Source organism: Strix uralensis, chromosome 3 (assembly GCF_047716275.1).
Source record: "Strix uralensis isolate ZFMK-TIS-50842 chromosome 3, bStrUra1, whole genome shotgun sequence".
Classification (NCBI taxonomy): domain Eukaryota; kingdom Metazoa; phylum Chordata; class Aves; order Strigiformes; family Strigidae; genus Strix; species Strix uralensis.
The window spans coordinates 105,103,211-105,129,164 of NC_133974.1; the positions used below are offsets into that span (position 1 = coordinate 105,103,211).

At 35.0% G+C, this 25,954-nt stretch overlaps 1 protein-coding gene across 1 annotated transcript in view; it reads right to left on the reverse strand.

The window, feature by feature from the left end:
* USH2A (usherin) overlaps positions 1–25,954 on the reverse strand; it is a 391,068-nt gene that overhangs the window by 178,188 nt on the left and 186,926 nt on the right. Inside the window, exons 32-36 of the mRNA XM_074863712.1 lie at positions 18,456–18,615; positions 17,798–17,969; positions 13,265–13,412; positions 5,552–5,703; positions 1,506–1,668 (exon numbers count right to left, since the gene is read on the reverse strand). Of these exons, the coding sequence (XP_074719813.1) occupies positions 1,506–1,668; positions 5,552–5,703; positions 13,265–13,412; positions 17,798–17,969; positions 18,456–18,615 (795 nt within the window). The remainder of the gene's footprint in view (positions 1–1,505; positions 1,669–5,551; positions 5,704–13,264; positions 13,413–17,797; positions 17,970–18,455; positions 18,616–25,954) is intronic.

Here is a 25,954-nt window from a genome sequence, read left to right on the forward strand (position 1 = left end):
GCTGTGCTGTCACGGGTCCAGCCAAAATGTTGCTCCTTTTTTTCAAATTGATCATCACTCCTTCTCCTCATAATCTTACAAGTGCTTCACAGCAGAATACATCAAAGCCTTCATTGCATAAAAAAGGGACACAACAGCCTTTGTGAGGGGTCAGCTGAGACTGCCTACCACACATTACACTCTTCAATGAATGTGTTTCTCCCAACAGCACACAAACAAGTTCATTTATATACTACTTCGCAGAGGACAGCAATTACAGCGTATATGTTCTCTTTAGCACCGATACTGGAAACAAATCGTTCTCGTTCTGAGCAGAAAAAAAAGGCAAGTTATAAAGACATCAGTGATTCAATTCTCTATCTGTTACTGCATTTACAATACTGATTAAATTTGCGTACAGTACGTAGAAGGATTAAATGTCATCCAAACGTTATTTTCAACCACAATTTTGTATTATACTCATAAGAAAACATTTTTATTGTTGCCTGATGTCAATCATGCTATTTAAAGTGCACGAAAAAATTAATGACATTGTTAGGTGTAATTCATAAACATTATTTGTGTACAATATTTTATTATTTATTATACCTTAGAGTATACTTAATAGCTCAAATTGACGTATTAAATGCTCACATGCATTTTGTGAACATTAATTTTTATTCACTGCCCAAGTATTTTACATTTTTATCATAATTAGAGGACACAGCATTTTACTTTCAACTGAAAAATATGCACTTTATGTAATACATTTGGAAAAAATGTCCGTTTACATTCTTTAGAGCCTTATATAGTCTTTTATGCAAAGGCAACATCACTGTCTAACTCTACCTGCTCTGATTTAGCAACATTTTCACCCAAGACCACATTGCTATGTTTAGTTTAAAAGACACAAAATACCCCCAACAAGCCACAATATAAACCAGTGGAAATAAAACAGCACCTCATGATACAATAAGGCTTAACAGATAACTATTACTTTTCAGGCTTTTGTATTGTATGGTGAGTCTGTTACATAAAGAGTTGGTTTTCTTTTCATTTCTTCTTTAGGAACAAGTGTCTGATTTCATTGCATACTTTTTTAGGCGGCTGGCTGTTTCTAATCCTTACTTCTTTATGGCAACTTATATAAGTTTCAAATATACCCATGATCAACCATATTATAAACAGTTCTCATGAGTGGCTCCTACTTATATATGCAAACCAACTGAAATTTTCTGAGTATAGCTTCCTTATCTGAGTGAAGGTTGTGAGATAAGACTCCATGTGTATATCTAGAGACTAAATGAGTGCAGAGGGCTTATCTTTATTTGCCAATTTATGTGTTTGTACAAATGTAAAGCACCATAAATCAAAGCAGCAGTTCTTAAAGAATAAAATTGATAATTCTAAAATAATCAATGGAGTAGCAAAAAAAGGAGAAAAATTTAGTGCTAAAGGAATTTTTTTTTAAATTGAAATGAAATATCAATGCTATCATTAGACTTACTATAATGGAAAAAAAATACCTTGATCAGCATAGAAGAGACCAGTGACAAGGACTGTGTAGGTCAATTTTCCATTAGGTTTATCTGGGGCAAGCCATTTTAACTGAACTTCTTTGGACCCATCCACAGTAGCAAATATATCAACTGTTCCCTCGGGGGAAGCTTCCATGGTCCGAGCTTCTACCTGTAAGTTCAACCACGAGATTGAGGTTTGTTACCATAGTTTACAAATAGAGAAGGAATGAGAAATGCAAAATTTTAAGGAAAATTATTTATTTAGAAAAAAAATGTAACTAACACTGCAGGTGTCCTAATTTTTAAGCATTTTACTTTCCTTTGTTTGAAGCTCTCCAGCAACTGACGTACTTTATATGGAGACCCCTGTAAGGAACAGGAAATAAATACTGGAAAAGAATGAAAGATTAATTTCTTGAAAATATCATTGCACCTCATGTGGATGAATGATCTCAGCTTAGCACTAGGAGAGGAAGCAGCAAGAGAAGACCACAGATTTTTTAGTTTCTGCATTTTAAAAGACAACTGTAAGGAACATGCATTTAAATGGTGTAGTAAAATACTATAGATATTTCAAAGAAAAAATATCCTTTGGGGAGTATTGGTTGCTCCCTGAATTAACTTCTAATTTCACCTAACAAATATAAGTTGCAATAAAAAGTAGATCTTTAAAAGAGAACAAAATATGATTAAAGAACTGGAAAATGTAATGAATATGGAAGATTTTTTAATATAAATAAATATTCAATATTATAGAAATTTAGTATTTAAATTTAATATCTTATAGTAAACATTCAGTACTATGGAACAAAATAATTTGCTATTATGTTACTTATGGCAACAAGTTTGTTTCTCATACATTAATTATTTGGTGTTTCCTAAGGTATAAGATGGTTTCACACCTTTCTAAGAGCCTCTCAGCTACAAGTTCATGGGAGTGCTAATAAATGCTATTTTTAATCTGCCACACCTGCTCTGCCATCAAAATAACCAAACATGCTTTCTCTGTCCTTGAAACATGAATGTTTTATTTTTTAGCATGTAAAATTTGGGAAGCTTTTTCTTTATAAGTACCAGGTTAGATCTTTGATGTGCATCAGTATCTCTACATGTGTTTCTATATTCATACACTCTAAAATAGCTGAGCAGTTGCAGTAAACTCAACAGGATAAAGTACATGCTTAAAGATAAACAAATGCTTCACAGATTTATTGGATCAGTGACACATTGATTATTTGGATACTTCAGTCAAAAACATCCTTATGGAACAATTTGACTAAACTGTGCCTTCTAAGCTAAAATAATTTCCTGTAAAGTGGTGCTGCTAAATGCCAGTACTCCGATCTCATCACATCAGAAACATGGAGAAATGAATATAAACTATTTTTTTCTACTGAAGAGGATTTAAATATTCTTAAAACAGTATGAATTTGTAGCAAACTATACCACATCCGAAACAGCTGCAACAGCTGTATTGTGTCTCTAGCCTTTTCTTTATGACCTGTTATTCTTTCCAGTATAAAACATATTGAAACACTGTTTAGAATCAGTATATGTAGTATCTTCTACAGGTACACCTCTGCAGTGTATTTTGCAAATAATATTTTGTGCAAAAAATATACGCTCTGTATATAAACATATGGCACAGAAAACCTGTTTCATGTTTCTTTTTCTAAACATTATTTATACACAATTCTGTAATATTTTCAGATACGTTTATTAATAATAAAATACTCAGTAACACTAAATCATAGGATAGAAATAGTAATAATATTGGGAAAACACTGTTATCCATCTAAGTTTTAAAAAAATGTACTAGCATACACATAAGCTAAAACCTGAAATTTAATAGCAGTGGGTTGAGATGACAAATATTCAGTGTTGACCATTTCCATTTATTTACAAGATATTTACAAGAGCTAACACATTTCAAAATCAACAGAATTTCAGACCTCCTGAATTCCTCTAAAGAATCTATTAGAAGTTACACTATTTCTTGATAATCCATATTTTTATTCCTTTTTAAGCAACAAAACCCAATTAGAACAGACGCAAAAGCAGTATCTTGGCTTTCCTAGAAAGAGATTAAAATTTAGCATTTCTTAATTTACATGTTTACATTTACATCAATTTGTATCTCACTTGAAAATAAATCAGTCACTGAAAAAAAGAAATTAAAAACTATCTAACCCGCATAAGAAAGTTAACAGTAACTGCTAATGCTCTCATAATTGATTAAGATCTTCAGAGCCATCTTCAGAAACATAAGCTGGAGAAATTCCGTATTTAGGATAGTCACATAGCATTCATTCATCGATTAGGGCACATTAAGCACAAGATCAGCAACAAAAATAGCTGGAAGCATCTCAGTTTACTGCTGGGAGATGTTTCCCATACTATTTAGAGTACAGGCAAAACGTTTGGTTGGGGTTTTTTTTGGTGTTTGTTGGTTTTTTTTTTAAGTGCTGGATTTATTCTGTAATTGATATAAAAATCTTTCAAAAAATCAGATGAAGATGCAGTGCTTTAACTTCCTGGCAGCACTTAGGTGAGCCTAAATAAAGATGTTGTACTTCAATTCCTGTGATTAGAGATGGATCGCTGGCTTTAGAGAACAGTTTGTGTACTGATCGTGGGATGCAGATGAGTATCAGCTACAGCGACCCCTACTTTGAATTGTTTCAAAAGTCAAGTTATAAATCTGCAGTTCAGTGGAGATGTGAAAAAAGGCTACTAAAAATATTTTTTAAAACCCTAACTACTGCTGTTCTGTTCTGTCCTTGCGATGTCTATTTAATAGGACAGAAGTACTGAAAACACACATATTTCATCTGTATGCAAAGTCTGGTAATAACCTGACTTAAATATCACTACTAACACAACGGATTAAGTTACCGCACATCAAACACCTTAAAACAAGGTTTGCTTATGGGGTATATATGAAGTTGTAAAAATTGTACAAGAAAAACAGGCAAAAAGCCATTCAAGCTTTTAAGAGTAAATATCGTTCAAAGTAGAGCAAGCTATAAAATGTTTAATGGTTATAAAGTCTAATCTTCTACAGATAGATGATGTTATCAGCATTTGAAAGAAAGCAATCTTGAAAAGAATATTGAAAATATGACTAACGAATTATATCATAACAATAAAACCTGGATGTTCTTTCCAGAGGACAAGATAGTGATATTATAAATTATGAAGAAAAAATAAACAGAACAACATGAAAAACTCCCAAATATTCATTTTTTTCTTTTTTCTTCCTTTTCTTGTTAGCAAAATTAAAAGTGCACACATAAAGCTGAATTAAACAAAAAATTAAATCTCAGAATTAACACAGGTTTCTTTCTCAGTTATGCTTGAAAACAAAACCAAGCATAGTAGATATTATTTCAGTTATTCATCAGCTACAGTACTATGAAATCATACTGGACTTATCAGTTCTGTTATACGTCTAAAAACATTTAACAAAATAAAAAAGCCTCAGAAGGCTTCTGCTTCACACACCAAATTTAATATTCCTGTGTTCTCAAATCCTGAAAAAATTGGGTGCTGTACAAGACTGTTAAAATATGTCCAGTATAATATTTCGATCACATACTTGCATTCAAAAGATATTTATGAATCACCATATTTTCGTTGCTCCTGTTGCCACTTCTGGCTTTTGCAATTCTCAAATTAACTTTAGTCCTTTCAGTCAGGCAGCTAGAAATTTGCTCGTTACTTGAAACAGTAACTCTTTCTTTATATACATCCTTATAAATCTGGCTAAAGCACATCTGCACCTTTCAAACATATTAACTCTATTTAATTTAAATAATGTGTGTTTCAGCTCAAATTTTGCCTTTCTTCACTGTACCTATGTTCTACTTTGGAACAGTGCCTAACAGTGACCTATCAAATCCTTAGCAGCTCTTAAACAGGATTTTTTTTTTTAAATGTCACATTTTGCCAGATGGGTTAGTACTGACCAGGGTGAATCATCACCATTTACTCTGATATTCACTGTCATCTGACATTTATTACACTCCCAGAATGCAAATTAAGGTACTCACCAATGGACCAAAAGCACAGCCTTTTGCAGTACATGCCTGGACTCTGAAGGAATGCAGACTCCAAGGAGGAAGTCCATAAGCATAACAACTTAGCTGTGATGAATTTTGCATCAGAACACCATCCATATACAATCCATAGCTAGTAATAATACCTAGAAAACAATGTGATAGCACTCAATATCTAAAGAGCTACAGAGTTTAGAAGAAAACTAATGCTACAGGCATTAGGGTGGTAGTAGTAGTATTTCAAACAGTTTGCAGTTAAACAGGTATGTGTTTAAGGAGGACTGTGTATGCAACACTTAGAAGAAACACACTCTCCCATCTTTAACTGTTGAAAACCTCGCAAGTGTATTGCATGTTTTGAAAACAATTACACTGTTCCAAAGATACCCCTTAACAAACTTGTTTCTGAAGAGCAGCTCACATCACCTTGGAATCAGGAAAAGTGAGGCAATTCTGTTTCACAACCCACTCTGCATATGGCTATTGAAACAAGAACTGGAAAGACACACAAAACCATCTCACATCTTAACAGCTTTAGACTTAGAAAAAAAATAATGATCTACAATGTAATTGAAACATTGAAGGACAACTTAGGACAGTGCTATAACTACAATAAATTGGTAACAAATTATTTTGTCACACAAAACACCTTAGTGATACTCATTGATAATTATCTGAGATTTTCTACATTTTGCCGACAAACTAGATACTTCATTAATTCATGGGGTTTTTTTTTGGAAAACAGTTTTATCCACTTTTCTAAACAAAACCACAAAATAGTATGGATTGCTGTCTCCTTCCCAGTATGCTGTAGAAAAAGTCCTGAAGTAAACTATTCCTTACCTATTCAATCTAAAGAAAGAAAACACATTTTCAAACTCAAAACAAACATTAGCAAGACTTTTAGATATAGGACAGAATGGTCCTTCTGGTGTAATTGACTAATACTAGCTCAAAAATTGCAGGTGATTGCTTATCCCACTTATAAGGAAATCTAAATCTCTGTTCTTCCAAAGGTGCATGATAGTATAGCATGAATCCTGTACAGACTATATATACACAGTGTTTGAATTTAATGAACTAAAGACCAAATTTTACAGATTTGCTTAGACTTTGGAAGTTGAGCTTGCAAAGGAATACTTCTTCTCAGGGTTATTCCTCCATCTTTCTCACTTCTGAATATTCTCCTTTTTTAAAAGCTAATTAAGTGCGAAATCTTAAGGCCAATAAATGCAAAGCTATAGGATTCATTTGAAGTGAGTTCAGTTTAGAGGATGCCTTCTAATCTTCTCATTATAGAAAACATCTTCATAATGTAAAAAATATAGCTCAGTTCATCTTTCCTTCCCTTAAAACAGAATTGTTTGAAACTACATTGAGGAAGATTCTGTTTGAAATTAAGAAAAGATTTTCCCCTCTACTGAATGAAGTAATGCTTCATAAATAAAAGTGAATACACAACTGTTTCAGCTAAGCTTTGAAGAGTTATACTTCAAAAGATTTATATGCTAAAGCAATGCAGAGCTGAGTATAGTGAAGTGATTCACAGATTCCTTGATTCTTTTCTCTTCTAGAAAAGTGAGAGGCTAAACTCAAGTCAGACAGCAGAGATGTGCATGTGGGAGGAAGTCCCGGTAAATCTCATGCTATCAATCCTACCACATTTGACAGGCTTCCTAAAGCAAAAATCCCTTGGGGTTCTGCGTCTAGTTGCTTGTAAAGCAAGGGCATTAGTGGTTGGTATTTGCCCTACATTAAATAAACAAATTTTATATATATATAAAAGTATTATATTTATCTCAGAGGAAAAATGTGAACACTGGCATTAAGGAGGTGTTCTACAGGGAAAAAAACCCCAACTCTGAAGTACCTATACCAGTAGCACTAACACTTTAGAGTAATGGGTTATTAATTCCTTTGATTATTTATGGTAACAGCATGAATCGTGATGAGATCATTTGATATTAATGTGGGTGTCATATGTACCTCTACGGGATCCCCACTGTAACTCAGTATTAATTAACTGGATCATTATTTTAAAGTGTTCCTAAAACCACAGCACTATGCAGCATCTACACTCTGAGGAGCAGCTTGCTGGTCAATACTGGGCTTTTGTTAGTCCTCCCAGTACTGTCAGAGAACAATCGTCTCTAATAAGATGATCTATTATCTCTTGATTTTACTTCTGCCTTTGTCTTATATGACTCTGAAGGAGAAAATTACAGAATGAAAAGAAAGGAAAAAAGTACATTTCAGAACAAAAGGGCTAGTAGTCTGACTTGGAAATGCGAAGCCATTTTTTTAAATCAGGCAATAATTCTTTCTGTCCAGGGATAAATAACTTAGCCTCTCTATTTCAGCGGTATATGTTTCCAAAGCATACTGAGAAGAAGTTCAAAGTCGGCCCAAAGTTTATGTACTTCTCAAGACTTGCTGGAAATTCCTGAAATTTACCATCCTTGAAATACTGAAGAGTATAACACATTTTTGTGGTTTACAAGGCTTCATGAGTGACACATGGTCACCAAGAAAAGATGCAGTTTCTTCATAATTATTAAGTCCAGGTAGCTAGATTAAATCTTGGTTTCATTGAAGACAAAATCGCAATTGACTATAGTACAATTATGTTTCACTTTTGAAAGAAATCCAACAATGCAAATTAAGCTTAAACTGTAGAAAGCTGCACAATCTTCCCTTTTTCTTCCTCTTCTCCCCTCCCTGTGTAAGGCCATATAAACTGTGGACGATATTCCAGACATTAAAGATGAAAACAGGCTTTGAATCTAAAGTGATACAAGCACTTTACTCTTAAGGTACAATCTAGAGGTCAAATCTTAAGCAAACATACTTTTACCTACATCAGTTTCACTGACCACAAACACAAGTTGTTTCTCACAAGCACAAGAATTTGTAGAACTAAGTACTGAATTAGTTCACTGAATATAAACCAGTTTTTACTATACCTAATATTTCCCATACATATAGCCTTGGAAGATACAGTCCAGCTCATGACTTGATTTTATCTATGACATGTACACAAGTAAAGTGAAGTTTTTGAGAAGTGACTGTCTACAGAAAATTTTCAATGGTGAAAAGGGATAAGGTCACTTTTTTTATGTGGATGGATTTTAAAAGAGCAGACCTCAAATTATATGGCAAGACTATAAAGGATATGTTCTGAAGAATATATGATTCTTTATTGAGGCCACTAGAATAGTGAAGGCTCAAAACAGAATATCTGATGTCACACGTTATTTCATAAGCTTCTCCATATCTTGCCCTCAACTAAATGTTCAATACTGCTTATATTACACTATCTACTTATGTGACACGTGTCTGATAGAAATAGAAGAGGGTCCTGCTGTAAAATGGCATACCTCTGGGCCATGTCCCATCAGCCATTTTATTGTTGGTTTGAAAATGAGACAAAGAAAATGTGCATATTACAAGCATATTCAGCATACCATCTTCCAAATCTTTTTTCTACACCAGGTACATAAATGACATTTCTGAAGCAACTTTCAACAATTAGGTGTATCATTTTCTATTTTCTATTAAATGAAAATTTTTCACAAAAAAATGTAAATTGGCCTTAAATTCAATGAAAAATGGAGCCCAGAAATTCAATATCCACGTTTGGATAGCATTAGCCTTTGACATCTAGATGAACTCTTATCTCAAAGCTTTGATTCCCCCCATTGTGCCATCTTTATGAAGAAGCCAAGTAGCCTTTAATCCTATTTGCCACCTTTAGCCTCAAGGGTAGCATATTAATCCCCCTTAACTTTTTCTAACTGGTGGCAACCAGCTGGACTCCATATATATCAAGGGACCATAGTAAAGTCTATGCTGTCTGAACCCCAGTCAGCCTACACACCCATTCAACATCAGTGACAGTAATAAGTTTCCTCAGCCCATTGAAATAAACAGTAACTTGTCATACAGTATCAGAAGAAAGGAGAAGGGAGGTAAAGGAATGGTACCAGAGATCTACTAAGGAGATGACAATTTATGATATGCAAATCTTTGCAATTCTGAGGTTTCCCCCTGAAACAAAGCCAAGTTGAGTAATTTCAAAAAGCACTACTTACACCTAGTAGACTAAAACTCACCAAGTTCAAACCAATTAAGTCAAAAGCGGGAAACAGTTTCTATCTTTTTGGAAGAAAAAAAAAAACTTAGAAACTTCTGACTATGAGAATACACCAGTAAAATGCTGATGTAAGAAAATTTAAGGGAAAGTTCCTTCTGCTTGTCTTTCTTATATTTCAGTTTTCTCAACTATGATATTTTTCAGCCTCCTACACAGTTTTAAAATACTGACACAGAGAGCGATTATAAATGACGTGGCCACTAGGCATCCCAAAAGATATGCTGAGAATGAACAAAATAAAGTCACCGAACAATGCAATCTTTCCTGATTAAGCTGTTGCTTAGTGAAAAGTTTTAGACCTTTTTTTTTTTAAAATTCTTTTTATGAAATAAGGAAAAGGATGAAAATAAGAAATTGGAAAGAAAAAAAATACGAGAATGGGAAAATATGTTCTTAGTTATATGATCTTTTTGAAACTCCCCAAAAAGTGGGGCAGAAGAAAGAAGAAAAATGAAAGAAAATGTGCATATCCCTTCTTGACCACCGTGCAAGGGTGAGCATATTATTATTATTATGGTGAAAAAACAAAGTCCCTGCTCTCCTAATACCTTTCTGGCTGCCAAATGCTCATGAGATAGCAATTCTTCCACTCTTAACTACTCAGCAAGAGCTCACAGGTGAAAAGCAGCAGCCTTTCCCTGCAAGGCAGGACAGCAGCAGCTGACTTCGCTGAATCACTTTCATCAGTTCTGACCCTAAGGAAAACCCTTTAACAGCAACATGCATGGTATCCAATATCACCAAAAAATAAGAACAGTACCAAGGGAAAAATACTCCAATGGGCTTCAAATAGTGAGAAGATGTGAAAATATCACAGAATATTTTTAAAGGGGAGAAATACACACAGGAGGCCTACACAGGTTGTATTCGGGATTACACAGGAGTAGAATATATGGCAAATGTGGTAACTACCTAAATGCACTGTTCAAAACCCCAATAGAGAGGTGAACAGTGTTGTCATCAAGGCTGTTGACACCTCCAGTTTCCATGGATGAAAAGACAAGGGACAGAAGAATATAATTTCTTTTATAAAGCTCCCCTGATTCTTATCCCATCTGCTGCTCATCCAGTTCAGATTCACAGCTTTCCTAACAAGCTATTTATTGTATTTCATAGAATCACAGAAATATTTCCATTTAGGTTGGAAAGGACCTTTAAGATAATTGACTCCAACTGTTAACCTAACACTAACATTTCCATTTAAGTTGGAAAGGACCTTTAAGATCATTGACTCCAACTGTTAACCTAACCCAACACCACTAAACCATGTCCCTAAGCGCCACATCTACGCATCTTTTAAATACCTCCAGGTGTGGTGACTCCACCACTTCCCTGGGCAGCCTGTTCCAGTGCTTGACAACCCTTTGTTGAAGAAATTTTTCATAATATCCAGTCTAAAACTCCCCTGGAGCAACTTGAGGCTGTTTCCTTTTGTCCTATCACTTGTTAAGTGGGAGAAGAGACCAACACCCACCTCACTATAATCTCCCTTCAGGTAGTTGTAGAGAGCAATAAGGTCTCCCCTGAGCCTCCTTTTCTCCAGACTAAACAACCCCAGCTCCCTCAGCTGCTTCTCATAAGACTTGTGCTCTAGACCCTTCACCAGCTTTGTTGCTCTTCTTTGGACACACTCCAGCACCTCAATGTCCTTCTTGTAGTGAAGGGCCCAAAACTGAACAAGTATTGGAGGTTGGGCCTCATCAGTGCTGAGTACACAGGGACAATCACTTCCCTAGTCCTTCTGGCCACACTATTTCTGGTACAAGCCAGGATGCTCTTGGCCTTCTTGGCCACCTGGACACACTGCTGGCTCATATTCAGCTGGCTGTCACCAACACCCCCAGGTCCTTTTCCTCCAGGCAGCTTTCCAGCCGCTCTTCCCCAGGCCTGTAGCGTTGCGTGGGGTTGTTGTGACCCAAGTGCAGGACCTGGCACTGAGCCTTGTGGAACCTCACACATTTCGCCTCAGCCCATCGATTCAGACTGGCCAGATTCCTCTGTAGACCATTTCTACCCTCAAGGAGATCAATACTCCCGCGCAACTTGGTGTCATCTGCAAATTTTCTAAGGGTGCTCTAACAATCTCAGTTGTTTTCTAACAACCTATTCATTGTATTTAAAAGCAGAGCCAAGTTGTACATAGTAAATGCTGTATTAACAACAAGATACAACATGCAAATTTAGTTACATATTCCCAACTTTTATTTGTTTTAATGGAAGCATGTGGAAATTTATTTATCAAACTATAGGTCTTTATCCTGTGCTGTTGCACATATAAATATATGTATGCATATATTTATATTTATTTGATTAGTTAAAACACTCTCTAAACTATTTGGATTTTTTCCCATAATGCAAGGATAACAGGATCAGGTCCTGACATAAACTATTACATATAAAAAATGCCCATATAAAAAATTTTCGCTGAAAATTATTCACTTTAGCCACTAAGTCACATACATGGCCTTTCTGCCTTCCTGCCCCCGCTTTCCTCCCCTCCCATCCGTTAGCCCTGCCCCTTTTTTCTTCCTCCTTGCTTTCCTCTAAGCCTTTGCCACAGATGCTGATGGGATTTTAGGAACAGGGTTAGAGGGTTTCTAAGGGGCTAGAAGGCAAATTCTTCAATATGACTCCTATACAAAGAACCATTAAATATCAAATACATTATTTAACAGCAAATGACATACTCTTATTTCTTTTGAAAAGTAATGTAGGAACTTAGAGAATATTACATATATGTAGTTCTACAATCACCATTTTTTGGGGAATCATTTAAAGTGTCTTGTAGTGAAGTTGTACAAGTAGGATGTGCTCTACCACAACTGAAAGCAGGCAAAAACTTGCAGGGGAAAAAATGAGGTTCATGTGAAACCACCGTGAGAAATAATTGATATATATCAATATTATAAGCCAATGACACAAAATATTTCTGTTGCTTTAAATTCAGTGATTTCTGCATAAACGTCCTCTGCTGTGATTTAAACTGTTACATGCATGATAAAAAAAAAATATCAAGGTGAATTCCAAGGCCATATGATATTGTGCAATATCATTAGAAATGTAAAATTTGTCCAGAAGTTTTACCCGTTAATATTTCAAAATGGAAAACATTTCTAAACAAAAGAAAGTATATTATTTAAGTTCCACAGCCATGGAAACATACACCTTCAAGACGACTATGTAGAACACAAATCTAATGATTATTACATATCAATTAATGTAAAAGAAATTAATGTTTTATTGGAGGGTGAAATGAACATCCTAGACTGATATTCTCCAAGAATGCCTATTCCTCAGCTCAGTTATCCTGGAAAACATTAAACAATGAGATGCAGTACACAAGAACTATCAAAAGGGAGCACTTTTGAGCCACTGAAACCATACCATAGGCTGAAAACCACAATCTCCTAGCTGCGGACAATGATACTATCTCAGGTATTTTATGTGCTAAAATGATCATTAAAAATTAAGCACCACATATAAGCTGCCATTTAGAATATTAATTTACCTTTACTAATCATCTTTTTAACTTGAGGCTAAAAGAGTTCACTTACCGTTCGGATACTCAGGCTTAGTCCATGAGATGTTAAAGGACTCAGATGAATATGACTGGGCTTTTGGAGCAGGAACACCTTCTGGTGTACTCTCATCTGTTATAGCTGTGCTAGCTTCACTTATTGAACATCCACCTCCTGTGCAAGCCTTAAAATATGAATCAAAACAAACATATTTCAATGTAAAGCCAATAATTTTAGCAATGATTTTTTGTAAAGTTTTATAAATTTTACTTATCTAAACTTAGCAAGTCTGTGCTTTTCACAGAAAATACTTTTCTTAGCATAGATTTGTTTACCTCTTTTTTTAAATAACAAGATCTGCTACTCATGATACTTAGTTTTTAGGTATAATATAGCTAAAACATTATACTAATGTTTGACTCGTAGCATTTTGCATTTGACTGAGTCATAATCACAATTAGTTTCCATTGCTTTTGCAGCTGCAGGTAAAGAAAATTACAATACAGTATATATCATTTACTGTGCAAAACTCTCCTGGAATTGAGTGAAAAGTTCTCACAAATTCCAGAAGCAGAATATACTGACCAAGTTGCAACACACTTAAAAAATTATCTCAAATAGTTATTGAGAAAAAAATGCCATTCAGACAGTCCTGCACTTCATGACAGCACACAGACTGGCGCACAGATGCAATAAAAATAGTGAAAAACCACTCTATTATAAATCAATATGTAACAGTTATTATTACATGTTTATGGATAACAAAATCAAATCATCTGTATTTCAGTTACCACAGAAGAAAAGATTGATTACATGATTTTTACATTTTGCTTGATTATGAAAGAATCCAACGTGCAAGAAAATGTGCATATTGCCCCATATAACAGACTTTGAAAGTTTTACATACACAAACATAAGACCACACAGCTATGGTCCTTACATGTGCTGTTTTTCCAATTACTTGCCCTTAGATCGATGATAAGAGACAGAATTTCTTAGAGAAGTTAAAAATAATATACAAGAATATATAAACTCTGTACTGGATTTAAAGGGGCTTGGTTTAGTTTATTGTTTCTTTTTAATGTTATTGTTTAGCAATAAAATAAATCAAAACCTGAATTCAACAAAGATTCAGATTCAGACATATTCTTAATTAAAACTTATGGGACCACCTGTGTTTTTAGGAGTTGCCCATGGCTGAAGTGGACAAGTAGCCCACTCTGGATCATCAGCACACAAAGGAAAAATCACCTTGCTGTCCAGATCTCCAGGAATAAAATGTTTCTCTCAATCAGGGAGCAGTCAGTGTATCTCCTACCCCACTCCAAAAGTGTATACTAGCCCCGTGGGTAAAAATAAGAACTGTTTGAAAATGAGAGGTTATTTTATACACCAAGATTGTTTTGATTTCACTGGAAATTACACTCCCAACATAACTACAAAATTACTCCCTGTGTTCAGTCTGCACTATCAAATAAAGATGAAAACATGCAACTTCAGTTTGGGGAACATCCAAAAGTGGCATTTACTTTAAACAGGATAGTTTCAAAAAAAAAAAAAAAAAGTCATCTTAGACAGATGCTCAGATAACTGTTAGCATTTTGATAAGGAAAATATTTAAGAACATCATCCTTCCAGCAAAGGTAGACTATTCTTCAAATTATTTCACTTCTACTGACTTCATGAAGAAGCCAAAAAGACCAGCTCTGGAAGACCTCTTCCTCATCCATCCCTTACTGCCTTGTTAAACAAGTTCCACCAAGCCCTCCTCAGCAGTAGAGGGCTTTTTCACTGAAGGGCCTGGTAACAGCAGGCTTCCTATTCATTTATTTCTTGAATTTAATGTAGCTCAATTTTTGTATCTCTGAAACTTGCTGGAGTATGAAATTTCTGATTCTTCTAAAAAAAAAAAAAAAGAAAAACAAAACAGTAAAAGAAAGCTTATCTACATTTTAAATAGTAGGATTTCACATCAATGTATCCAAATGGACAGGACATTGCTGGGACTCTGGCAATCATATCCAGTGATGCTCAAAGCCATGAAAACCTACACCTAGATCAAGTCCCATTGTGCCATTCTGAACTTCACTGAGTAACAGATTTGAGGCAAAATTTGCAAAAACACCAAAGCGTCTGGAGAGCCAAGGGACAAATACAAATCACGTATCAAGACACCACACAGCAATCCTCCAGCTAGCACCTGAGCTAGTTTACCCACACAACACAGCCCTGAGGAGATATTAGTTTACCAGTTAAATCACAAAAGCACTCAAGTCATATAAATGGGTGTGCCACCCCAGGTACTAAATGCAGCCTTTCTGTTTTTCATTTGGTTCCAGATTGGCCTGGCTCACACCCATCCAGTTTAGAGCACAAACAGAGTAAAAGCAAGTTCCTTTGCACTAATCCATGGAGACATGACCTTAAGACTTCTCAGCTGACTTTTGGAAAGAAGCATTAGATTTACTTATAAAACATGTCGCACTCATTTATGAAATAATTTTTTACATATTAAATAGCAGTAATATATTGTGAAAATTGTTAACAGCATACAAAGATAAACATTTTGTTAACTTTATTTAATGTGCTTATATTAACCTGTCATACAAAAGTTAAAGACAGCAGCCTGTGAGGTGCTGAAAGTTCTGCTGATGAGGTCCCGATTCTTGTGTTCAAAGCTGCAACTTTTGATAACTCAACTTCCAGTTTCCCACATAAAGCAAAATCAGTTTTTGCATGGATACAAAACAAAATTAATATTACCTGTGAAATGAGTAAAAGAAAAAGGTTCTAGCTGATAGAAATATTTCATTCTAACCAAAATAAAATGAAGCATTTAGTTAAGTTTCTAGTGTTAAACGTATTATACTGGTGTTTTTACTTTAAAAGTTTTATTGAAATTCAGATTAAATTATATGTAAACACTAAATATTTCAATTTCTTTCTAGGTGTATGTTTGATTTGTTGGTTTGTTAGGGGTTTTTTTTGTGGGGGTGTGGGGTCTTGGTTTTTCTTTCATCAAGTGTAACATTTGGCCATGTTTAAGCTTCATAACTTATAAATCTCTAATATTGCATTCTTCTCAATCTAGTCTGACAAGTTCTAAATACAATGGGTCCAAGTGTTTTAAGAACACATCTCAAATATATTGGGCATTTCATGCACTTTTGGACTTGCCATTTTCAAAGCTGCAAGAATGTTTAGATCTTCTAACTTGCCTATCACAGACCATTGCATTTTATCCAGGCAAATCTGGTTATCTTCATCACCAGAAGAAATGACCTTTTCTTACTTTCTGGTTACCACAGATGCAATGCAAATATTAAAAAAACCCAACAAAATTAACAATAAAATATAAAGATCAAAGGTTCCTAAAAATGTATTCAGTAACTTCTAAAAAAGCTGTACATGTTGATGAAGTGAAAACAAAGTCCACACAACACTTCTTTGTTTTAACCATATCCCAAGGAAGAGCCACCAAAAGAAGCAGTTCCGGTTGCTCTCCAGATTCTAGCTGTTAGTTCTGCCCTGATCCTCCCTCCTTGTGCCCCCATGCACAGGAGATGGCCAGGAGTAAAGAAGAGATATGGCACAATGAAGGACAGCACAAACTCTTCTGACAGTGCCGCTTGCTTATAAAGGCATAAAATGCTTGTTGAAGTACTGCCTTAATTTTGGACATGGTGCTACTTTATATGCTATACAATTTACTATGCTGAAATATCTAGGCACAAATGAATTAATTTCAACATGAATCTAAGCTTTAATTAGACTGAATATCCTTGCTTTTTCAAGTTCAAGTCAGATCCTTATCATTACCTGAAGGTAGTTTATTTTTTGTGGTATAATATTTAGAACATTCAAGAGCATGTTAAGAAAAAATGAATGCATACCCAGTCTACATAAATGTAAATTTATTCATAATCAAGAGCAGAATATTTTTCTCTGGCATTTATCAAAGCAAATATCCTTATATAGGTATTGTTATAAAATGAACAGTGTGCTTAAAACAAGGGACAATCCCATGCTTTTATGCACATATTTTCGGGTTTCTTAGTGAGCTGAAGTTGTTCTATTTCATCACAAAATAAAACCAATGATAAAGAAATGCAATGAAAACACCAAGATCTTTAAAAGATGTTTTGAATAAACAAACAGCTACTTTACACTGAACTCTCTGCTATTTCCTTCTACATACAGATTCCATGAAGAAAGAGCAAATTATCATGGTACAAAATGTGGAAGGCTAACATTTTCAAACAAATGTTTTCTTGTAAATTGGGGGCAGGAGACATTTTTTAAGTCTTTCATGTATTTCTGGTCAATCCTCTGTTAGTTATGATCCAACTTATCCTTGAAGAATATCTGTATTTAAATTACATATACATTTTTTGAGGGCCTGTTCTGAAACAAAATACCTACTGTTGTTCAGGATAGCACATCCCCCTTAGTTTCAGAAAGAGGAGGTTAAATAAAGTGGACACATGAACCATTAAGTATTTAAGATGTTAACAATATCCGAATCATTTTCACCATTTTACACCTCTACTACTCATCTTTAAAACTTACAGCTAGTTTTATGAGGTATTCAGTACCCGGGAAAAGCTGCTGAATAGTAAAATCCAGAAAAAGTTCTGTGCTGTTATAGATTACATTCCACTTTGTAAAATTCTGCTCATTGTTGGCAATATAAATTATGTAACGATCTAGGATTCCATTTACTTCTACTGGTTCTTTCCATCTGCAAATAAAAGCAAAATATGATTAAGACCAGCAAAGATTCGGGCCATACTGAAAAATGTAAGGCTTTGTTTAGGGGGCTTTGTGGGGTTTATTTTAACGATATGAAAACATAGTTGTGCCACCATAAAAATAAATCTAAGGCATACTTCTAATGCAGTATTTGTACTCAGTAGATAAATGATTACAGTAACACACAAAGCAGAGGCTACAAAATGGGCATATCACCAGAACATTTCCTGAACTGAAGTTTGCAGAGGCTATGCCCATATGTAGGTTATACTGATTGCGTAAAGACAAAATGGAAATTAAGTTGGCAAGTGATAATCAGAAGGTTCACAGAACCACTAAACTAATCACTTCTATGCATTTAATCATAATAAATTTAATTTTATGTTACAAACCCTTCCCCTGATTGAACTCACTGGAATTCTTGAATAAACTGATGCACTATTGTGTTGTTAGAAAAGAAGAAATCCTTACTTACTGTACATATATTGTTCTAGAATCCAAAACCATCAGGACCGGGGCATCTACATGAGATGGTGGCAGCTGTGCTGTAAACAAGGTGACCTGGTAACTGTTTGTACAGCCAGCAAGCGTGCACGCAGTGAGCAGAAACTGGTGTGGCGTAAAAACTGCTAAATCTAGGGCAAAAAAGGAATATAAATTTACTTTGTATATTAATTTTACCTTGTTTTTTTGTAACTTTCAGAAGGTAGTAAATTCAGAAAATCAAGAGTAATAGGGACCTGTATCTCTTAAATGTTTCAGATTTGTCTCAGAGGCATGAATAGGTGCTGGCTGTTTAATAGCAAATAACTTCAAATTCTGACTACTAATAGGTCTATGGGGCACAGTTTGGTTGAGATGACCCCATTGTACAGCACATTTACACTCGAATGTACACCACCCAAACAAAACAAAGACGTTAGACTCTTAGGTGCTACATAATATATCAATTTGCTACAGTGGCAAATGAACACCTTTAAAATTATTAAATCAAATCAAATTAATGGAAAAAACAAGTACAGGTTCATTAACACAGCCAGATTATATATTTTTTTAAATGTACTGTATGATACTTGAACGTCAAGCATCAATACATACAATGATTCACTCCATGCAGATTTCACTATAAGCATGAACACAAAGAAAGCTCATTGTTGCCACCACTCCTACTGGCCTGTTCTCTCTTTGCCTGTTTGTTTTCAGCTGCATGAATGCCAAATATTTGAAAAATATATTTCAGTAAACACAAGATGTCTAATAGTATAGCAAAGCAACTGTTAAATGGTTATTTATTATGAAGCTATTTTGGGTTTCAATTACTGCAGAAAATGGTGAATAAAATGTAGCATTTTTGTTGAATAAATATTCTAAAAGATCTTTAACTTCATATATTCTTCCCTATACTAATAAAGGAATGGTTGTCAGAAAAATTGTAGTAGGAAAGTAATGCAGACATAGTTTTCTAATCCTTTTCTTTTTTTTATTAAAATACAAATCATAGATTTTAATGAGCAAATCCTTTAAGAAGGAATTTACAACTGAGATTTTGGCAACAGTATAAGGTATACAAGTAAAATGTATATAATATAGATACACATTTTTAGTACGCCAGAAAAGTTCTGGGTTTTTGCAAGACATAACAAATGCTAGTGTTTTCAGAGCCAAATAGTATTATCATTTTGTACAAAAATATTTCTGAACACAAATTCAAAAATTGCAACTGCATGACAAAGACATCACTAAAGCAGAAATGTTGTAGACCCAACTTCTTTCTCATTAGTTTTCCCCTCATATAATGTTTCCAGTCCCTGCTGGAATGGAATTCCTTCTGATTTACTCCACCCTGTGTGAGGAGAGAATGAACTCATGCACTTTTATTGAAAACACAGTATCACTCGGTGGTATTGTTCTATGGAGCACATGGCAAAGTGCGAGTTAAAAAAAAATGCAGTAACTAAAAAAAAAATCATCAAGTGAATGCCTGTAACACAGTGACATGTTTAATCAACATAATGGGGCTGATTCTACCAGGGTTAAGCAGTACTTATGTGGGTGAGAGGGGGAAAGCACACTCCAGAGCAGGTGCTCAAGCTGGCTCAGCAAGCAGAGAAAGTAAACTCCGCATACTGCACCGACTGTATTGCCATCAGAGAAGCCACAAAAAGTACAGATGGAGATGGAAGTCTTTGAGACAAGTATCAGATACTCCGTGTTCTGGGTGGGCAAACAAGTGACCAGAAGGGTTTTACTTTTAGCAATGCAAAAATGAACAGCTGAAAGCAATCCACGGCACTATTTAATTCATATCCTTGTAAACAGTGAATACAGATTCTTCTCTCTAAGTTGAAACTGTATTGTGGGGCTTCACTTAGCAGGGTGAACATAACACAAGGGAAAGTGGAAGATAAAAAGTGGATTTCTCCTTTTCCACTTGTTTATGGTGGATCACTGTCTTCCTTGTACACAAATTTGGGATGGGGGTTGGGGAGGGTTATCTTCCTCTCCTTTAAGAAAAATTCCTCATCAAGGAACTGATTTTTTTAAAAAGGTAGCTTGTACTGAAACCCTGATTTGATGCACACTGTAGCTGATAAGACTACTTGCATGCATAAGAGTTCCTGGAAATACTAGTTAAATTTGAAGAGAGAAGAACTTTGTCAAGGAGGAAGAGAATGAAAGATGAAAAAATGTTTTATTTCCCTCCCTGAAAGAACAAGCAACTATAAGTTACTATGTGTGTCTCAGTGCCTGGAATGGAAAAAGCAAAAAGAGAAGACAGGGAAACATGCAAAGTTTAAAAGAACAGGAATAACAAGGAACAGAAACAGAACATATGAGCAGCAAGATCCTTTAGGATCAACTGATAAGCATACTGAGAGGGGAAGGAAGGAAGGAAGAAGTTAAAAAAAAAAAAGTAGAAAAATAAAATATGGAAAAAGCAGCATATCTCCAGGATCAAAGGAAATTTTTATTCCTCATCTTGATTTAATAACGCCAATGTATTTTGACTAATAAATGCTGAATAGGAAGTTTCAGTGGAATCTGAGAGATTTAAGTGGGATAAAGACTAAAAAGAAAAATTACTTTAGAGAGAGCAGGAGAAGAAAATACAGAAATTAGAGACTTCAGAATGTCGCTCAAAGCATGAGCTTTGCAGCCAATGCAAATCTCTCCGCAGCCTTCATCAAGGTTTGGATGAGCTCACAAAGATAGTGCAGGTAGTGTTTCTAAAAGATTAGAACCAGAAACTGACAAACTGAACAATAAAAATCACATTACATCATAACTGATGCAATTATTTGTCACAATCTGATTTGACAGATATATTCTTATGTAAAGTTCAAAGTGTTTCATAATGGATCACTGGATTCAAACAACTACAGATACAAACATGAATCTGAATGAGGAGGGAAGAGGTTCTTAAAACTACAAAGCCACCGTTTGTCAAGGTCCTCTAGCAACAATGTCTTGTTTTCCATTTGCTTGATTGCATGATTTGCATAAGATCAAATGTAGGCAATTGTAGACATGAAAAACAGATCACACTCAAACACATTAAAAATGGATCCACAAGCATTATCCAGGAATGCGTTAAAAGAAAATGCACCCCAGTGCATGGAAAACTCAGTGATTAATGTCAAACAAACTATAATTTACAATATAGGGCATGAATTATATGTTATTTTACAATTGATTTCATACTGTTGCTGGAAGAATTTCATTGATCTCAATTTACAAAATGAACCCAATAAGCAGGCAACTATTTTCTTTTCAACTGGAATTTTTTTCCTACACATTTGCTTGATCAGGTTATATTTCTGTGTGTTCCACAATTCCAGTACCCTGTGCTACTTTAAAATAATATCAAATGCTTCTTATTGCAATTTGCCAATAACTACTCTCTTAAATCACTTATTTCTTACCAAAACAAGGCTAAACTTGAAAATTAGAGTGTTTTATTGAGAAAAACTTAAATTCAGGATTTGGTCTTGTAGTCGTTTCTGGATTCAGAAGGGCAAAATGTACTAAAGGGCAAAGAAAAAACAGACCTCCTTGGGGGTACAGGATTCCCTCAAACCACCCTAGTAAGGTAGAAAGTAGACAGAAAAATAATTCTGCATTTTTTACATCAAAAATAGAATAGAAGAAGAATACTAAAATAAAATCCCACATATCTGTTTTAAAACCATAACTTACTTTCTCCAAAGCAAAGAAAAGGGGGGAAGGGGGGAGAAAGGGGAAGGGCAAGGAGATAAGGGATCAACCTGCCTTTTCATCTCTTTGACCTCAGAGGCAATACAAACAAACTAAATTCTTTTCGAACTCATATGTCAGCAAGAGAATTGCTAACTATAGTGGCTATCATTAAAATTGACATTTGCATACCACTACATTTATTATATATGTGGTATACATGGAACTTCCCACACTAATCAAGGCAACTATCTTAAATATCATGGTAAATCTAACTATAGTGGTTGGTATATATCCAGTTTCTAATAACTACCAGCATAAGTCCTGATAGAACAATCAATGCATGAGACAGAAAGAATAAAGAATGACCCTGTTTGCATGGTCAATAAGAACACTCACTTTGCTTTGATCAAATTTAATGGGTAGTCATTGAAAGATAATATGCAACACTACAGTGCTACTTTTAGCATGGAATTTGAGAGATGTTACCAAGATGGAGAAGAAAAACATAGTAGAGTTAAAAAAAAACAACACTGAAATTATAGATTTAAGAACTTGACTCAAAAAATGAGCCTTACTGCCAAGAGTACATCACAGTTCAAAAATAACAGAGTAGTAATGTCTACAGTGTTTTAATTTATTTGTAACATACAGCACTCTGTATTCGGGTTTACAGCAAGAGAGTCACATACCCTTCTTTCCTCCCCTTTTCTACCCTATTTCCCCACTCTCCCTGGTTTCAGGCAGCTATTGTACGGACCAGAAACGGCAACGTCCTGTCTTGGTGAGCACTCAGTTGAAACGTGACTTGTGTAAGGAACCCCACATAGCTTGCTTTCAGGAAAATAATTGAGACAATAGCTATCCCATTGCTATATTCAAAGGAAAATAATACAGCAGCACTGTAGCAAGGGATTGTTAGCAGCACAACAAAGAAAACCCGCTGAGAGAGTATGAAGATGAAAAACTTCCAAAGAATTCCAATCACCACGTTGTTTATGTAGGTAGACTGGATGACTACTTCAGCTCATTACTCACATCCTTATTCTGTTCTCTCATCTTCCTCCTCATAGTTTGTTAAGTTAACTCACAGTAACTTAATATTTAATTAGAAGGTAAACTCTTTGGGACTATAAATCTGCATCACCAATACAATGATGTCACCACCTGACTTTTATGCACTACCAAAAAAAAAAAAAAAAATCAAATTCATAAAGTGCCAAGATCGTACTATCAGGCTTGCTCCATCAGACATCATTAGCAGCTTTTTCCCTTCCACCATTTTCTGAAAGCAAGCAACAACTCATATATAACTTTTAGTATAGTATATCCTGTTTTCTGTAGGAAAAGGACCAATCACTTATATTGACTATTGAAGAACCATCACTAATATACAACCTTCTCTGGGAAGGTATTACACTAATGCTGCATCTTTTTCACAGATCTCCTGTGAACCCCATGCCATACTCATCACTCCCTTGAAAATATTTCAGAAAAACCAAGGTGTCACAAATGACACCACACCACTTGCCTACTTCAGCAACTCAATCAAGCCCAAGGAAACAGTGTGCTCATGTATCTAATTGTCTAACCTAGCAATAAATGGCCTTTCACATGTGGAATTGGCCCATTAATTGAACAGCTATCTTCCAAGATAGCAGCAAATTCTAACAGATATTAATTAATAACAAAGAATATTCCAGAGTGAGAATTAAAAGAATTTTGTAAAGCCACTAAAAACAAGGACAAGAAATAAAGAGACACAAATAAACTCAGGGTCACAAATAATTATTTTCAGGAAGCACCATAAGCTGTTGTTCTGCTCTCTAACCAGCAAAAACTTTGACACAATGGCATATGGATGAAACAACTTTGCTTCTAGCTGGCCAACAAATGCTGATGTGTTTTAGAAGCTCAGCAGTAAATATCGCTGGTTTTCCAAATTACTGATAAAGGAGTAAATCCTCATTTCATTTGAGATTTATATGCTTCAGAAGAGTTCAGGAAAGGTACAGCTTCCAGGCCCCATCTGAGGAAGTAAAGAGCATAGCACAAAACCACGTATCATATGGGAGCACCAAAAACATGACAGTCATGTTGGATCGAGTAAAAAGTTATATTCAAGAAGAAAAACCCTTTGGCACAAATGTGAAACAAAAAGATCTTTAATCATTTCAGTTTGCAATGATTTCAAACAATTAATGAAGCTATTACATGCCCGTGGTAGAACTACAGTTCTACTTCTGAAGAAGTGGTAGCTCCAAAGTACTTTAATGCTTTTAAATATAACTATGTTTCAACAGCAAAGATTATAAAGTCTATTTGTTTTCATATTTAATAACAGTGTCTCTTGGTTATGCTCTTACAACTCTTAACTGTTGCACAGAAAAACCTTTCTGCCATTTATCAGTCCAAACTCTTGTACTACTTAGAGCACAAACCCATCCCTCAAATGTTATGTTTATCCTGGCCAACTCACAAGGCCACATTAGCATCCACTCCTGATTATTTTGTTTCCTTTTTCCTTTTTGGTTTTTGGTTTTTTTTTTTTTTTTTTGGTAAAACTACTAGTTTTAACCTTACCCTAGCAAGATACACATCTTTTTAATTAAACATACATATTATTCTTTTCCCATTGCAAAAGTTGAAATACAAGGATTCCAGTCTTTTATTTTGAAGTCATGTCCCTGAGATAGCTATGATGGGAATATTTTCCAGGTTTTTCTTGCCCTCCAAGTAGGACACACTAGCTTGAAATCCTAAAGGTGCTCAGCTGAAAACTCAAATCATGGGAATTGCCACATACCACACTGTTTAGAAAAAGTTGAAGGGAAACATCAGAGAAGGACATTTAAACTTCTCTTAATACTTTACCACCAATTAATCTACCTGATTCCTTGTGTGACTCTAAAGACATCTCATGTCACTGAATCACGGTGCATGCATCAAGCTCCTTGGAACCTTCCTTCTCCTAACATCCCTAAAGTGTTCCCCTGGCCCATCACCATTAGTCACTGTCAGAAAAATATAGAGGCATTTGGGGAGGGTTTTTTAAAGGTTTCAATTGCTGCCAAAAAAGTCACATAGCCAGTCAGTGCAAACATTCAGCATCAAATGAACCTAATGAACTTCCAAGTTACATCTTTGCTTACTAGAATTAAAACCATGCACTGTCTCCCTAGTTTACTTCAATTATAACAGCTGGACAAATAAGGTGAGTTTGAAGGTCACGGGGGAGAAAGCAGAAAGAGGACCGAGAACATTAATTTTTACCAGGCACACAAAGAGAAGTAATTGTGGTCATACCAGTATCACTATCTTAGTTATTTCTTTCTTTGTCCTTTCTTTGCACATCATACGGCATGACGCAGCCCTATTTTAAGATTTAAATGAAAATTGCCATTCATGAATGCTTCCAATCCAGTCACTGTATTGCTATCAGCTTAAATAGAGTGGAGTTGTTAGTATACATCATAAGAACCATGATCTCTCAGTCAACGTTGAGCCCAAAAAAGTGAAAAAGAAAAAAAAAAAGTGTTTTGAACATTTTACCTCTGTATTACTTCAGCTTTATGTTCACAACTGGAAAATATATTTGCACTAGGCAACTATGTTGCAAATTTGAATCTCAAATACCTGCTGCTATAAAACTGAAACTACTTTGGATTCACATTAGCATGACCAAGAACCCCTTGGCTCACTAACAGAAGTACATCTTGTATTCCCAAGTAATTCTGATCTTGCTGCAGTGGGAGAAAGAAAATTCAGATCCACCTTACC